This window comes from Oryzias latipes, chromosome 16 (genome assembly GCF_002234675.1).
Source record: "Oryzias latipes chromosome 16, ASM223467v1".
NCBI lineage: Eukaryota > Metazoa > Chordata > Actinopteri > Beloniformes > Adrianichthyidae > Oryzias > Oryzias latipes.
The window spans coordinates 13,075,028-13,091,166 of NC_019874.2; the positions used below are offsets into that span (position 1 = coordinate 13,075,028).

At 43.1% G+C, this 16,139-nt stretch overlaps 1 protein-coding gene across 4 annotated transcripts in view; it reads left to right on the plus strand.

Annotated features, from left to right (window-relative positions):
• The window catches only part of grb10 (growth factor receptor bound protein 10), a 96,361-nt gene that overhangs the window by 28,602 nt on the left and 51,620 nt on the right, over positions 1-16,139 (plus strand). For 2 of the 4 annotated variants that reach the window (XM_011485039.3, XM_011485038.3), the window contains exons 3-4: positions 1,756-1,852; positions 14,183-14,480. In XM_011485039.3, the coding sequence (XP_011483341.1) occupies positions 1,756-1,852; positions 14,183-14,480 (395 nt within the window). The remainder of the gene's footprint in view (positions 1-1,755; positions 1,853-14,182; positions 14,481-16,139) is intronic. The other 2 variants (XM_011485040.3, XM_020710042.2) reach the window with 2 other exon arrangements.

The window sequence follows — 16,139 nt, forward strand, 5'->3', positions numbered from 1 at the left end:
CTGCATCAGCCTCACTGCCCTATCAACATGTGGCAACTATTACTAACTAGTCAACTAAAATGCAGAAGTCTTGTCAAAGAGGTGTTTTTATATAAATAAATGTAAAATCTGTGAAATAAGGGGGAACTTATCATTATCTCATCTTATCTATCTTTTAAAAGAGAGCAGCATTACTGCTTCAGACACGCCTATTGTCAAACGTCGTTCCGGCACCGACTTGTGTTTTGGAAAAGGTTTAGAAATTCAACCAAAAATCTGATATAATGTCCCCTGGCATGTTAAAAATCTGTCAATAAAGACTAAAATACCATCCATAGAGGTCAAATGTTGAACCTTTAAGTGAACACAAACTAACCAATTAATTTAACCACGAAAGACTAACGAAGGTCAAACTAGAGAAAAAACACTGAAAGAATTTGGTAAAAACAAAAACACGAAGCTACATAAACTGATGCAAATGAACACTAAAACAGTCTGCATTTGCAAAATCTTCTTTTTATGTAACTAGTATATGTTGGAATTGACCAAATTCCTAAGATATATGTATATCAAAAAATAAAAAGTGTTTACCAACAAATATTTCGGCACACATGATGTGTTTTGCACGTTTTACCATCTGTAGAAGAAAAACAAGAAAAAAAAGGTTCACTTTTACTGACTTACTTGTGTTTTGATTCTTCAAAATGACACTTTGATTAAAAAAAAAAATTTGCAACATACAAATACTGTGAATTGCATGTTATGAGCAAAGAGTGTAATCTTCTTTTTGGGCAGATTTTCTTAAATGCATTAATGTTTTGGTCGAGCAAAAAAGCAATTTTGCAAAGGGGAAAAACTTTTGCAATAAAGCCTAATATCTTTATTGTCTGCCATTGCCTTAAATGGGGCAGAACAAGGAACTGCACCAACTGTCATTACTGCAGCAGAGGAGCTCTGCTCTGCACACCCTCGCACACGTGCACATCGTGATGTTTGTGCGAACATGCTAGTCTGTTCCGGTACGTTCAGTTCCTGATCTGGAGAAGTCCAGGACGCACACACACAGACTCACATACCGCTCAACATGTTTGCCCCTTAAAATCTGCAAGATCAAGAAATGCATTAAACTAGTTTATAAAAATGTTCTAACCCCCCCTCTGGATTGAGTTTCACATGGTCAAGTCAGGACACTGTGGAGGAATAGTTTCTTGAGTAATGCACACTAGACTAGATCATGTTTAATTTTATTTTTGTGATGAAGTCATGTTTGCATACCCTATATAAGAGGAAAAAAAATGCTTTTTTTAAAATATTTTAATGTTTAAAGGACTTGCATCGTTTTAGCTCTCTAATTTAAACACCCCTTTAGCAAAAATTAGCACTTGAAGTTTTAATAAGTGTAGTTGAGTATAAGTATACTATAGACCATTTACATGTAGTAAAAAAGCAGAAAACTTCTTTAGATTAAATTGGAGCATTTGAAGCCACTAGTTTATAAAAAGTAAACTTCGAGTACATTGCCTAATTTTTACTAAAGACTAAGAATACTTGTGTACTTGTAGTACACTTTCAGTGGACTACTTTTTGCAAAGGGTTGGCTACATAGTTTAAGTTTGGACATTTAAAACACAGTTTTTGCAGGTGAAATGTCTAAATAAAAAAATTAAAGAGAAGTTTGACATTTTGAGCCAAATTTAACTAAAGTGTTGACTTTTCAGCCGTCTGCATAACAGGTCTTTATGTTTCTCTTACCCTTTTTGCCTCTCTTTACCTCAGCAGGACAATATAGACCGGTCCTCCAGCCACAGACAGGCTGATCTCATTCGTCCAAGCTTCCAGCAGTCGGCCGACCAGAGTTCTCCAAGCCATCAAGGTTAGCCGTCTGCTTTCAAATGCCTGTTATTTGACTTTCCACCATTGACTGGTTTGTTCAGACACTGTTTCCACATGAAGGATGAGGAGCCTGCTCTTCCCATTTCAAGTGTATGTTAGTTGGTTTAGTGCAGAGCTGAAGCTAAAAAGTGGTTCCCCCTCCTCCTCTGTGCTAAGGGGTCTAGGGTTGATAATCTATATTTGGCTCTCTGCTGTTGTAAACAATTCAGCTGTTCAAAGGTTGATCTGCATGGACACAAGGTGCCATCATAATTATGCGGCCTGTGTAATTGTGGAGGGCTCATCCATAGCAAACGGAGCATGAGATTTAGGCACAATATTGGCTCAGCATGGGAGGTAAGGGCGGGTCTGCGAGGACTTGCCCCTGAATGAGAACGCTTGGCTCTGGCATGGGAAGTAAATGGAGCAGAAATTATATCGTCATTTTTTCTAAGATCATACAGAATGGACGGAGCTCAGAGGAAGATGAACTGATGGGATTTTATATTTGAATTTGTGTCTGATTTTGAAAAAGTGTTTGTTTACTTTTTTTGTTGTACTATGGAGTTAATCTTATTATTTGTGACTGTTTACTTTTTAAAAATCTTATAATGACTTTAAAACACCCTATGGGTTATGAAGACAAATACTGAACCCATTTTGTGTTTATGCAATAAATAATGAAACAAACTATTGGCTTCACTCACTACAGTCTGCCATTCTAAAGCTAAAATGATTGCTTTAAATGTTAAAACTTTTACCACTTTTCTGATTTACCACTAGAGAAGTGGTAAATTAGGTTTTGAAGAACCAATTCGAAATTCCCACTACAGTGGTGCCCAGTTGGTTGTAGATTACTGTCAGGAAGGATCTTGGGGACCAACCCAAAAACGACAGACCCAGGAATGTAACTTAATATTTATTGGGCTGAGGAGACTGGGGAGCTGGAGCTTGCAGTACTCGGAATAGGCACCAGAGGGCGTTGCAAGAGATGGGAGCCGCCAGCAGGCTGAGAGGAGAGTCGAAAAACAGTCACTTAGGGAGAAGCGAGAGGGGGGGTGAAGCGTGGAAACCTTGAATGAAGAAGTCCTCTAGAGGCCAGAGCCGGGAATGAGAGATTCTTGGGATGGATCCGACTTGGAATAGCAGTCTTGTGGAGAAAGACACGGAGTGAGAGCGTCGGCTGACGAGCAGGCAGAATGCTTGGTCTCTGGAAGCGTGACAGGTAAGTAGTTGTTCGGCTTGAGGACCTGGAGCGTTAACATTGACAGGGCGTAAGGTTAATAACTTGAACTTCAGCTCAAATCACAACAACGAGGCTGGTAGTCAGGCAAAAAGGCTAGACGTTCCGGCAATAACTGAGACTACGTGGCAGGCTTAAATACTGAGGCGTACAGGTGAGGAGAATCAGACCTGATGAGCGGCCGCTGAGAGGGAGGGGCAGCGGCAGTCATGACAGTACCCCTCCCTCAACGACCGGCACCTGACGGTCGGGCAGGCTGGTCAGGATGCTCACTATGAAACTGGGCAACAAGATCAGGGTCAAGGATGAACCGAGCAGGAACCCAGGAACGTTCCTCAGGACCATAACCCTCCCAATCTACTAGGTACTGTAGGCCACGTCCACGGCGGCGAGAACGAAGCAGGCGCCTCACTGTATAAGCAGGACCCCCATCAATGAATCGAGCCGGTGGCGGGGCCTCAGCAGGAGGGACAAGAGGGCTGGTCTTGACAGGTTTCACCATGGAAGTGTGGAAGGTAGGGTGTATACGGAGAGTCCTGGGTAGACGCAGGCGAACTGCCACCGGATTGACCACTTTGGAGATGGGAAAGGGACCAACAAACCGTGGAGCCAGTTTTCTGTTCTCCACACGAAGAGGCAGGTTAGTGGTAGAAAGCCAAACCCTTTGACCCACTTGATAGGAGGGAGCAGGAATCCTCCGTCGGTTTGCGGTGGTGCGGTAGGTCTCCACGGTCCGTAGGAGAGTCTGCCGGGCCCTGCGCCAGGCCTGCTGACATCTGCGAACGGACGCATGGGCAGATGGCACAGAAACCTCCCCCTCCTGGGAAGCAAAGAGAGGGGGCTGGTAGCCAAACACCACCTGGAAGGGGGACAACCCTGTGGCAGACGAAGGAAGCGTATTATGTGCATACTCAACCCAGACCAGATTGCGGGACCAAGATGCAGGCTCGCGGCTACAGAGAAGACGGAGGCCGGTCTCCAACTGTTGGTTGAGCCGTTCTGATTGGCCATTGGATTGTGGGTGAAAACCAGAGGACAGACTCACAGAGACTCCAAGCAACCGGCAGAACTCCGCCCAGAACTTAGCAGTGAATTGGGGTCCCCGGTCTGAGACAATATCTCTGGGAAGGCCATGGAGATGAATGACGTTGTTGAGTAGGACCTCAGCAGTCTCCTTGGCCGTGGGGAGCTTGGGTAGAGCAACAAAATGAACCATTTTAGAAAAACGGTCTACTACCGTAAGGATCACTGTCTTGCCCTCAGATGGTGGAAGTCCTGTGACGAAGTCCAGGGAGATGTGGGACCAGGGCCTTCTAGGGACGGACAGAGGCTGCAGAAATCCAGCAGGTGGGGACGTAGTTACTTTGACCTGGGCACATTCTGGACAAGCAGAGACATATTCTTTGATGTCCTTCCTCATGTTGGGCCACCAAAAGCGCTGTCCAATGATGGAGAGTGTTCTTCTCTGTCCAGGATGGCAAAACATACGTGAGGTGTGAAACCATTGAATAACCCTGGCTCTGAGATCTACAGGTACGTAGAGACGTCCTACGGGGCAGGCAGAAGGAGATTGAGAGTCCTGGTTAGCCGACCTTACCTCCTCTTCTATGTCGATACTGAGAACAGCGAGTCGAGCAGAGGTAGGCAGTATAAACTCAGGAAAGGCCTTCTTCAGGGGGCATTCATCCCTTCGGGACAGTGCATCAGCCTTCACGTTTCGAGACCCTGGTCTATAGGACAAAGAGAAGGTAAACCGGTTAAAGAAAAGGGCCCAGCGAGCTTGGCGTGAGTTCATCCTTTTGGCAGTTCTTAAATACTCCAGGTTCTTGTGGTCAGTAAACACAACGAAAGGAATTTCGGCCCCCTCCAACCAGTGCCGCCATTCTTCTAATGCTTCTTTAATAGCCAATAACTCCTTCTCCCCGACATGGTAGTTCATTTCAGCATTGGACAGACGGCGGGAATAGAAGGCACAAGGGTGCACCTTGTTATCCAGACTGCGTTGGGATAGAACTGCTCCGATCCCAGTGTCGGAAGCGTCTACTTCCACAATGAACTGTCTACTGGGGTCAGGAACAACCAGCACAGGAGCTGATGTGAAGCGGTTCTTTAGATCTTTGAAGGCAGATTCTGCTCTCTGGTTCCAAGAAAAGCTCTGTTTGGATGATGTTAAGGCATGTAGAGGCGAAGCGATTTTACTGTAATTCTTGATGAAGCGCCGATAGAAATTGGCGAATCCTAGAAAACGTTGCAATTGCTTACGGTTTTCGGGTTTGGGCCATTCCAACACTGCCTGGACTTTCTTAGGATCCATCTTAACTCTGCCCTCAGCGATGACCAGACCCAAAAAAGAAGTGGTGGTGGCATGGAATTCGCACTTCTCAGCCTTAACATATAGCTGGTTTTGGAGTAGGCGTAGGAGAACCTTGCGCACATGTTGGATATGCTCAACCTCTGAACGAGAAAATATCAGGATATCGTCCAGATAAACAAAAACAAAGCGGTTGATCATGTCCCCTAACACATCGTTAACCAGGTTCTGAAAAACTGCGGGAGCGTTGGTTAAGCCAAATGGCATGACTTGGTATTCATAATGACCTGAAGGTGTGTTGAATGCCGTCTTCCACTCATCTCCTTCCCTGATCCGCACCAAATGGTAGGCATTACGAAGATCCAACTTCGTAAAGATCCTGGCCCCCTGAAGGAGTTCAAAGGCAGAGGACATGAGTGGCAGAGGATAACGATTGCGTACTGTAATTTCATTTAGCCCTCGGTAGTCAATACAAGGTCTTAGACCCCCATCCTTCTTCTTTACAAAGAAAAACCCTGCCCCAGCTGGGGAGGAGGAGGGTCTAATGAGTCCAGCAGCTAGAGACTCCTTAATATACGTCTCCATGGCCGCTCTCTCAGGGACCGACAGAGAGTATAAATGACCTCGGGGGGGAGAAGTACCTGGCAAGAGGTCAATGGGACAGTCGTAAGGGCGATGTGGAGGTAGGTTGGTAGCTTTTACCTTATTAAACACTTCCTTAAGGTCGTGATAAGGGGTGGGTATTTTAGAGAGGTCAGGGTATTTTTCAATAGAGATGATTTTCTGGCTAGGGACTGATGGGGTTTCCATGGCACCAAGGCAGTTTCTGTGGCAGTCAGTACTCCAGGTCAGGATTCGTCCTGTAAGCCAATCAACCTGAGGATTATGACGTTGCAACCAAGGCAGTCCTAGTATAACGGGTAGGTCAATATTCCTGAGGATGTGGAATCTGACAGTTTCAGTGTGATTGTCGATCTGCATCTTAACAGGTTCTGTAACAAGAAGACTGTTAGTGATCACATGTCCATCAATGGCTTTGACACTCAAAGGTTGCTGAGACAAAGAAACGTTAACACCCCACTTTTGTACAATCGCCTCTGCCATAAAATTGCCATCAGCCCCTGAATCAATAAAAACAGTTTCTGTGAGTACCTGATTCTTGACGTGAAAAGATGCTCTGGTTCTTGGGTTGGGATGAGAGGAGGAGGACACAGAAAGGCTCAAACACGTCTCCTCCTTTCGTGTTGAGCCTGGTCTTTTACTGGGCAGTTATTGACATGATGACCAGGAGAGCCACAGTAAAAGCACAGGTTCTGCTGGAAACGACGATCTTTCTCTTCTTTGGAGAGTCGGGTGCGACCCAACTGCATGGGCTCCTCCGTGCTTGAGCCTGAAGGGGCTGACTGCTTGGGGAAAAAACAGGATTGCTGTTCATGTGAAACGGGGCGTGATCTTTGTGGTCTCTCTCTCCCTCTCTCCTGGATGCGTCTGTCAATGCGAGCGGCTAGGGACATCAAGTCATTGATGCGACTTGGAAGTTCACGTGCTGCCAGTTCATCTTTAACGTTGTCAGACAGACCTTCATAGAACATGTCGTAGAGGGCCTCCTCATTCCACTCACTGTTACTTGCAATGGTCCTGAAACGAATGACATAATCATCAACTGTCTCTTTCCCTTGGCGTATCTTGGTTAACTGTCGAGCAGCTTCTCTATGGGGTTTTACTGGGTCGAAAATCTCCCTGAGCTCTTCTGAGAATCTCCTGTATGAGGAACAGATGATAGAGTCACGAGTCCATTCAGCTGTTGCCCACTGAGCCGCCCGGCCAGTCAGCAGAGAAATTACATAGGCAACCTTAGATTTTTCTGAGGGAAAAGAAGATTCCTGAAGAGAAAAAATCAGTTCGCATTGACAGAGAAAAGTCCGACATGAAGCAGGATTTCCGTCATATCTTTCTGGTGGATTCATCTTGGGTTCGTTGATGGATTGCACAGTGACAGAGGGCGGTAATCCTTGGGAAACACTCATAGAAGCGAGTTTCTCAGTTATGTCACGTAAACCTGAAGAAAACTCAGCCATCCGCAGATCATAGTTCCTGAAGGCACCCTCAACCTGGGATTGGAACTCCTGAGCTGTCTTTGGGTCCATTGGGGCCGGAACGTTCTGTCAGGAAGGATCTTGGGGACCAACCCAAAAACGACAGACCCAGGAATGTAACTTAATATTTATTGGGCTGAGGAGACTGGGGAGCTGGAGCTTGCAGTACTCGGAATAGGCACCAGAGGGCGTTGCAAGAGATGGGAGCCGCCAGCAGGCTGAGAGGAGAGTCGAAAAACAGTCACTTAGGGAGAAGCGAGAGGGGGGGTGAAGCGTGGAAACCTTGAATGAAGAAGTCCTCTAGAGGCCAGAGCCGGGAATGAGAGATTCTTGGGATGGATCCGACTTGGAATAGCAGTCTTGTGGAGAAAGACACGGAGTGAGAGCGTCGGCTGACGAGCAGGCAGAATGCTTGGTCTCTGGAAGCGTGACAGGTAAGTAGTTGTTTGGCTTGAGGACCTGGAGCGTTAACATTGACAGGGCGTAAGGTTAATAACTTGAACTTCAGCTCAAATCACAACAACGAGGCTGGTAGTCAGGCAAAAAGGCTAGACGTTCCGGCAATAACTGAGACTACGTGGCAGGCTTAAATACTGAGGCGTACAGGTGAGGAGAATCAGACCTGATGAGCGGCCGCTGAGAGGGAGGGGCAGCGGCAGTCATGACAGATTACCATATATTCCGGACTATAACATGCCTTTACAGGCTTGAAAGGGCCTCTATCAGGACTTTCTTAATCCTGATAGAGGAGTAAAATTGACTTTTAATGATTTTACTTCACTTGCTTCAAAAAAATTGATAAATTGATTCATGATTTTTCCTAATGTAACATAATTTTGCACATATTTTTAACTTTTGATACTTGATCAATATGGGATATTTTTGCAGCTCATTTCCCTACCCGGAAGTAAAATGATTTGATCTCTGACACACCGGCTTTCGCTCCTTGTGGGGGCCGCTCATTTCATGACGTCGACCTAGAGCCAGGCTCGGCAGCGTGTCTGTGTTTCCCCAACGATAAAAAAAAAACGCCATCCAAACTTTTGCAAAGATGGTTGTGCTTTTAAAAAAAAAGGAAAGCATTTTAGCCGATAACCGCTAGCTCAGTGGAGAAAGTGGGTGTGTTTTAGTCTTGGGGGGCTTCTGGCAGCGCAGACTCTTTCTGGAAGGGGTGGTTCCTCACTTATCTACATCACAATGTGAGAACCCTGGTGGTCAGAGTGCAAGTTTTTAGGTGAAAACAGAAATGCGTGAATGGATCACTGCTTTGTGGTTGTTGTTTTTATGAGCAATTAACATTATAATACAGTTAAAAGCTCAAAAAAGTTGATTTTGCAGGTTATCGACTAAAGTCTGACTGATTGACGGATTTATCTTTGACTCTTTTTGTCTAGCTTGTTGCGGCTTATAGTTCAGTGCGCCTTATATATGACATAAAATAGAAAATAGACCATTCATCGACAGTGCGCTGGCGCGTTCTGTAGTGTGGGAAATACAGTAGTTAAATTGTTTTTTGTTTATGGAAGACTGAACTCTGGTTCAGTGGCTCAGCGGTCATGTCATGTGACCTGGAAATAAAAATCCTGCATTCCATATTTCTATTGCTGTTCTGAGAGGCAAGTATACCTGTACAGCTAACGTGATGAATTTTGACATCCAGATCAGTGCAGCAGGAGAGTTGGCCACAATTCTTAACACTCCTCAGCACCCGAGCTTTAGGCCCTTTAGGCTTTGTTGCCCTCCGACAGATTGCATCATCTCAGCAACCGGGGTGTCGGGACAAGACCAGAACCCTTGGGGGTAGAGATCGAATCTGAGCTAACAGGTGTGTGGTGAGCAATTAAAAATGGACTAAAATGGTGTTCGCAGCAAAACTGGATTCAGCAGCAGGCAGCAGCATGATCATGAAGAGAGTGTTGAGTGCTCCCAAACCGCAGACAAAGCAGCAGAAGGTCAATGGAACCTGCTGCTGCCGATAATCGGGGGTGTTGGATTCTCCTGGAGAAGTGCAACAAATGGAGAGCCTAAAGAAGAAATGACAAAGTCATTTTTAGATTAAAAAAAAGTATATCCCAACGTTGGTATACTGTAGAAAAAAAATACAGTATTCCCCATCCATGTCATATGAAGGTAAATACCTTTGGAAGACCCCCCCCCCCTTATCCTTCCCATGGTTTTCCTCAAACGTGTCGGTCCCTCCTTGTTTACTTTCCTTTCTCCTCTTTCTTTTCATGTCTGCGCTCCCTTTCGCTCACCCCTTGTTTTCCTTCAGACCCTCCCACACTCTCCCACCCCATTAGGAGGCTTGGCCCTTGGTGGGTGTGCGTGTGTGTGTGTGCTGTCACCGGGGGTATTGTACTCAGCGGCACAGAGCCACGCTTTACACTGTATTTGCTCCGACGATACTCCCACTGATCTCTTTGAATGGAAAAACCCTCTGCTGGGCTTGTAATCGGAGGCTGTTGTTGATCCCCCCTCCCACGCCTTGTGTGTGTGTGTGTGTGTGTGTGTTTTCACTGGGTGTCCTGTACATGTCTACCCCATCGTTCCCCTCCTCTGTGAGAAAGTTACCCCTCCTTTTTGTTTTGAACCAGAGGGAACAAAAAAAAAAGTACAGAGTATATTCTGGGGTAAAATTCTATTACCTCTTTAAAGAAACCCTTAATGATCAAGAAATGTACATAAAGCTATGATGCATATGTATTAGTTGACACTGTTGCTCTTTACTTACAAAGCCCTTATTAGTTCTCAGTCCTTAACTGGTTGCAGGTGATTAACTTAGGCCTAAACATATGAGTGGAGAAGTGAGCAGATTTCACTCATGGGTTTGGGCTGTGTGGAGTTCAAACAATGAAACGCCAAACTAGGACGTCCAGTTCTTTGTCCTTGTGAATTAGGCCTGCACAATTAATCTTAACTTTATCGCAATATCAAGCAGTGCAATACGCATATCGCAAAAGATGGCAGAAAATTGCAATAAATAGCAACTTTAAATGTTTTTAAAAAATCTTGTGGCAGCTTGAAGAATTATCGAATCAAATAAATCCCTTTATACGTTTAACCAATCAGATGGACGCCTTCACGTTGTTGACCAATCGGATGGACTCCTGTTATGTTAGATGTAGACGAGGGTCATTTCAGTTATGTTGACTCTTATTTAAATTAGACTGTTGCAGTGAAAAGGAAATGATGTTTTTGGATGTTTGGCTATTTGTTCATGTATCGCAAATTATATCGTCATCGCACTATTGATCACTAATTTCGCAAATCACACGTTTTCCTTATATCGTGCAGCTCTAATGTTAATGTTATATGGGGATGGTGAAGTTAGGGCCAAAGTGTAGATTGATGTAAAGACCCACTCTGATGAAAATTGTATTTTTAACATGTTCTTGTAGCATTTTTGTGGCGATAGAGGAATTAAATAAAGCAAGTTGAGTGCAAATTTGCTTTTCTGAGTATTTCTTTATTCCAATCGTTCTGAATCAGGAGCAGACCAAAAAATGCAGTTGGAAAAAGCTTGTAGTTGTGATGTAGGAAATACAATCGTCAGGCCACACGCTTCCTGCTGTTATCTGTAGTGATGCATCCACTTATAGACAAATGCATCCATGGAAAGCTTAGTTTTGCTTGTCTGAGCCAGAATCGGGCTCAAAAGTGGACGTCTGGATAGCTCCAATATTGCTCGCCATTTTTGTTACACCGCTGGGGGGGTTGAGGGGTGGTAAGCTAGCGGAAGAGGGTGGAAACAGATCACTGATGGAAAGTGGGAATGTTAACAGTCCCACCTATTACATGAATTTCTAAAGAACTTTTGCCGCTCTGCAGAGACTATGTCCTAAAAAAACGATAGAAATCGCTCCAAATCCCCCAAATCGCTCGAAAATGAAAAACTTTATTTTTACTGTTACGTGTTTCCTGTTTTAGGCTTAAATCACAGTCTTGTCTAAAATTCTGAACAACTTTATGGTTACGGTAAATTGTGTAATTTCTGCTTCTAGCCGATGATGTCAGGCACCATCTTGTCTCTTGCCGGGTCTTTCTCTTAAAACTTGGTTAAGAAATGTATTTATTGAAAAAAAAAAAACTTTTATTGATGCACAAAGTATGAATTTCACAGCTGAAATAATTCATAAAGAAAAGTCAGATATTCAGGTTTATGGTTAAAAGAAAATTTTAATGCAGAGGTTAATCTGATAGTTACTCCTCCCTAAAAGAAAGTCGTTTTTCAGAAGAAGGATCTCCTGATTAAGTGATTTTTTATTATTATTTTGTTTTGCCAACGCACTTCAAACGTTTTTTTTCTCTCACTTCTCTTGCAACTTCACACATGTTTGCATTCACGCGCACACCTCCATTCTTGGTATTTGGTGATTAGAAGAAAAAGGTCAGGTTTTCTTGAACCTTCACCCCGGATGAAAAGTGAACAGGCTAAGAATCTTATGGTAGTTCTTCAGTCTCTGTGATGTTGTGCGTATTGAAGACCTCCATAGCGGAAAATCTGTGCTGCGATCACACGACAAGGCTGACTTACAGGAAAAGTCTGTTTCTTGAACTCTGTCAAACAGAAAAGCGATTGGTCCGAATTTGGCCTGCCCCACTGCTTGACCTGCAGGTCGTCAGGGACATCAATCTCTCTTGAGTGTGACTCGTTCCTTTGTTTACCCGATGGTGACATGGCGACTGCGATCATCCGACTGATAGTGACGCACGAATCCTACGTCCCTATGTAAGTTCATGGCTTTCATTGTATGCAAACAGCTTTGCTGATCCCCTCCAGGGACCAAAGTAGGTCAGACAGTATTTCCCTCAGTAGCTTAAGGGAAACTCTTCTCACTCAGTAAAATTGGCTGACAAAAGTGAAGTAAAGGTGTTTTTTATTTTTTTTTATTTTTGTTGTTGTTGATGTAGTTTTTCTTAACAGGTTGCATCAAGCAGGTGGGTGATACACTCACATGCAAAAAAGAAAAAACGGAAAATTGTCTTCCTCACACATTTAAAATTTTTGATGGTCATTCCTGATTGGCAGTTTCTCTTCTGTCTTGCTTTATGCTTAGCCTTCTGCCTGGCCCTGCTTGCCCCTCGTGTCCTTTGGCAGATCGCCCTTTAGCTCTTCAAGCTATCTATAAGTAGCTGCTCCAGTTTACCTGTCACTATTTATACCTCCAGATTAACCACCTGCGATCCCCCGGCACTCGTCATACAGCTAACTAACACGTATTTTCGGAGAAAGCTCCCCAAACACGACGCTTATGTTTAAGCTGGTAGCTTGAAACAGAGCCATGTTGCTGCATGAAGGGCCTTCTATGAGCCCACATTCCTGCTACTCAGTGCCCCCTTTTTCCCCAAACATACCTTAAAAGAACTCTTTCCACACTGGGAAAAAATTTTTTTTCTCATGTGCATATTTATTATATATATATATATATATATATATATATATATATATATATATATATATATATATATATATATATATATATATATATATATATATAATATGAATTTGTATATTTGTATATTTGTTTTTTTTGTTTTTGTTTTGAGGTTTTGTATAAACTTCTGGTGTTCGTGCTTCCAAGTTTCATCTGACGTCAAGGACATTCAGCAGCTTTAGAGTGACATGTCACTCACCAACTCACCACCCTGCATGATCTAGCTGTCCCGCAGCCAGACCTGTGGTATGCAACAGCAGCCATCTAGCCCTTGTCATGCTTCATCCGTCTTTAAAAATGGGAATTCTTTTGTTTGGCATGCAATTATGAAAGCTCAAATCCTTAAAACAGTCTGCTTTTGTTGTATTCTTTTTGCAGATTATAATCTGGTATTATATTTTCAACCTCTTTTGACTATCAGTTTGTAATGTGTGCAAATATGTGTAATAATTCACAGAATTGTCTTTTTTGACTTGTAGTTGTGGGTGCTATAGTCACTGAGAGCTTTGTCTCCCCCTAGTGGCGATAGCGCAACAGTATTGTGAATTATAAGCATTTGATGAAATTATGAGCCTTCTTTATTATAAATAATGAGACAAAGCCCCACTGCAAATTGTGATTCGACAGAAAATGGAGCCAAGTAAGACATGTTCTTTTTTTTTTTTCTGATAATGAAACTTTTATAGTCTCAAGCAATTAAGCAGGTTTCCCTTCAGCAGAGAATCTGCCTCCTGAATCTAAAAGTGCCACGGGGATTTTCAAGGGGCCTTTGAAGGAAGCCTCGTCCTCTGGAAAATGTCTTGCTTTTCGGAATATTAAGTTGAAAGTTTCCTGGTGAATTTCAAGCAGATGCTTCAGCTCCCCCGGTAAGAGTTGAAGAGTGTAGCGGGCAGGTTCGTGCGTGTACCTGATGCTTGTGAAGATTAGGTTTTACTGGGAAGTATGATGAATGTCATCAAGAAAGTCCTTCTGATTAGGCGTTCTGGCACTGGTTACTAAGTTATCAGTAAATGTGGTCATGTGCACGTGCAGACACATGCCTGCAGGTCTTATAGAGACCGTTAATGTGAAAAACCTCTTTATGCATGTACTTCCTGCTTTTGTCTTTGTTCACTTTAGGTTCTGTAAACCCTACAGAGCAAGTTAAATGGGGGCTTTAAAAAACTGTTTACTTCTTTTGATCAAGAGGCAGCTCTTTACTTCGCATAGCATAAATTTATACGTCCATGTAACCTTCATCTTTCAGAGGATGACGTGGACTTGGAGGCCCTGGTGAATGATATGAACTCCTCCCTGGAGAGCCTGTACTCCTCCTGCAGCGGTCCGCAGACAGAGTCGACTCCGCTCCTACATAATGGACAGTCCTCTTCCTCACACCACCATCATCACCATCATCATATCCAACACAACCAGGCACGGCAGCTTCAGCAGCCACAGGTGTTAAGCCACACTTCCCCAGAGTTGCCTTCCTCCTCCTCACTGTCAGCAGATCTGCCCAGGACCAGCCTCAGAAGGTCACAGCCCATGCACATCCTCGCTGTCAGGTTAGTGCAGAGCTCCGTACTGCTTTACTGTTTTCTCCAGGATTGATGGTTTCTCTCCTAATATCCACCTCATTTGCACGAAGAGAAAAATGCACACTTGTACAAAATGTTAGAAAACAAACCAATATAAAGATAAACAAGACTCATTTTAAGAACGTTAAGGCAAATTGCATAGCAAAGCAACGTCATTCCCACTCGTATGGAAGTTTTTTCCCCACCCATGATTTAAAGTAATATTCAATTCTCAATTAACAATTCAATTGACAATTTGAAAATGCATTTTGCCATTTAGAATTCAATCTAAAAATAAGTACAATTCAATATTAAAATTGTAAAATGACATTTTAAGTCAAAAAGCTAAATCTATTGAATTTAAATTGTCATGGGTTTTTGATGCCAATCAAATGTAAAAGTATTTTGCAATCTAAAATTCAACGTTGAATTTGGTCATGGCTTTTGAAAATGTAGTTTGCAATTTATAATTCAATGCAAAAAAAAAAGTCATTTTAATACCTTGTTTGCTTAAAATTCAGTTTAAGGTAAATTAAAAACTGTTTTTCTCCCATAAATTCAAATTTTGATAAAAATACACAGTCTTAAAGGGAAAGCCAAAAGCTGCAAATACAGTTGCTAAATATTTATGGTGCAAGTTTGTTTTTGTGCAAAAAAGCATGAAAAATATTAATCAGGGAGTGATTTATAGGATTTGGCACTTTTCTAATAATACTGTTTTCTAGATTACCCATTTTTAAATCAATCCCACGTATGAAGCAGGTCAAATTGTGCTTTGTTCTTGTGTCTTGTCACACCTGCCCGAATGGGTCAATTTGGCAAGCCGGGGCCCGTAGATGGACCCCAGGAAATATCCGTGTCGTAGGTAATTCACTCAGTCAGAGCCGAAATGTTAATCCAGATTTTTTTCCTTTGACATTTTGCGGGCAAACACTTCACATAAGGGTAAGTAAGGGTGAAGTACATGAAATGCAGGCGCGTCGTACGGATTTTTCATGTTTTCAAACTCCATGAATACAGACTGCGTAAAGAGCCCGTTAGTGCTGTTCAGGGAAAAGTGTGCCCTCAGTTTGCACAGCCTGACTTTTAGAATTTAAATTAGACAATCAGATGGTGGTTCGTGTGACCATCCTACGGACGTCCTACAGGCACTTACGTACACCTCCACGTCCTGTGTGTGCAGTCAATAAAGACCCTGTACTCGCACCTTGCTAATTGCTCGAGTGCTGCATAGGGGCTCTGTGCAACAACTACACTATAAATACTTTACCGTGCACATAAGGCCGTGTCGCACAGCTAGTACGTGCATCTTGAACATATTGCGCAAAGGGAAAATTGATCGCATGTAAATATACGTGGAAAAAGGGATAAAAGTTGTGGTCTTTACGTAAAATTTTCATGGATGCATTGCAAATGAACCACGTTAAAACTACAGAAGAAGTACGAATAATCCACGAAAAAGAACACGTAAACAGACGTAGAACATTGAACCGTGTGTGATTATTGTCCTGTTTATATGCAATTTATTAGTGATGTGTACATCAGTTACATATTTTGAACGTCACATATGCGCTGTATGCACAATATAAAAGTTATACATAGTGGTACATGCGTGAAAAGTCTGTTAGACATGCATGAAACGGTCGT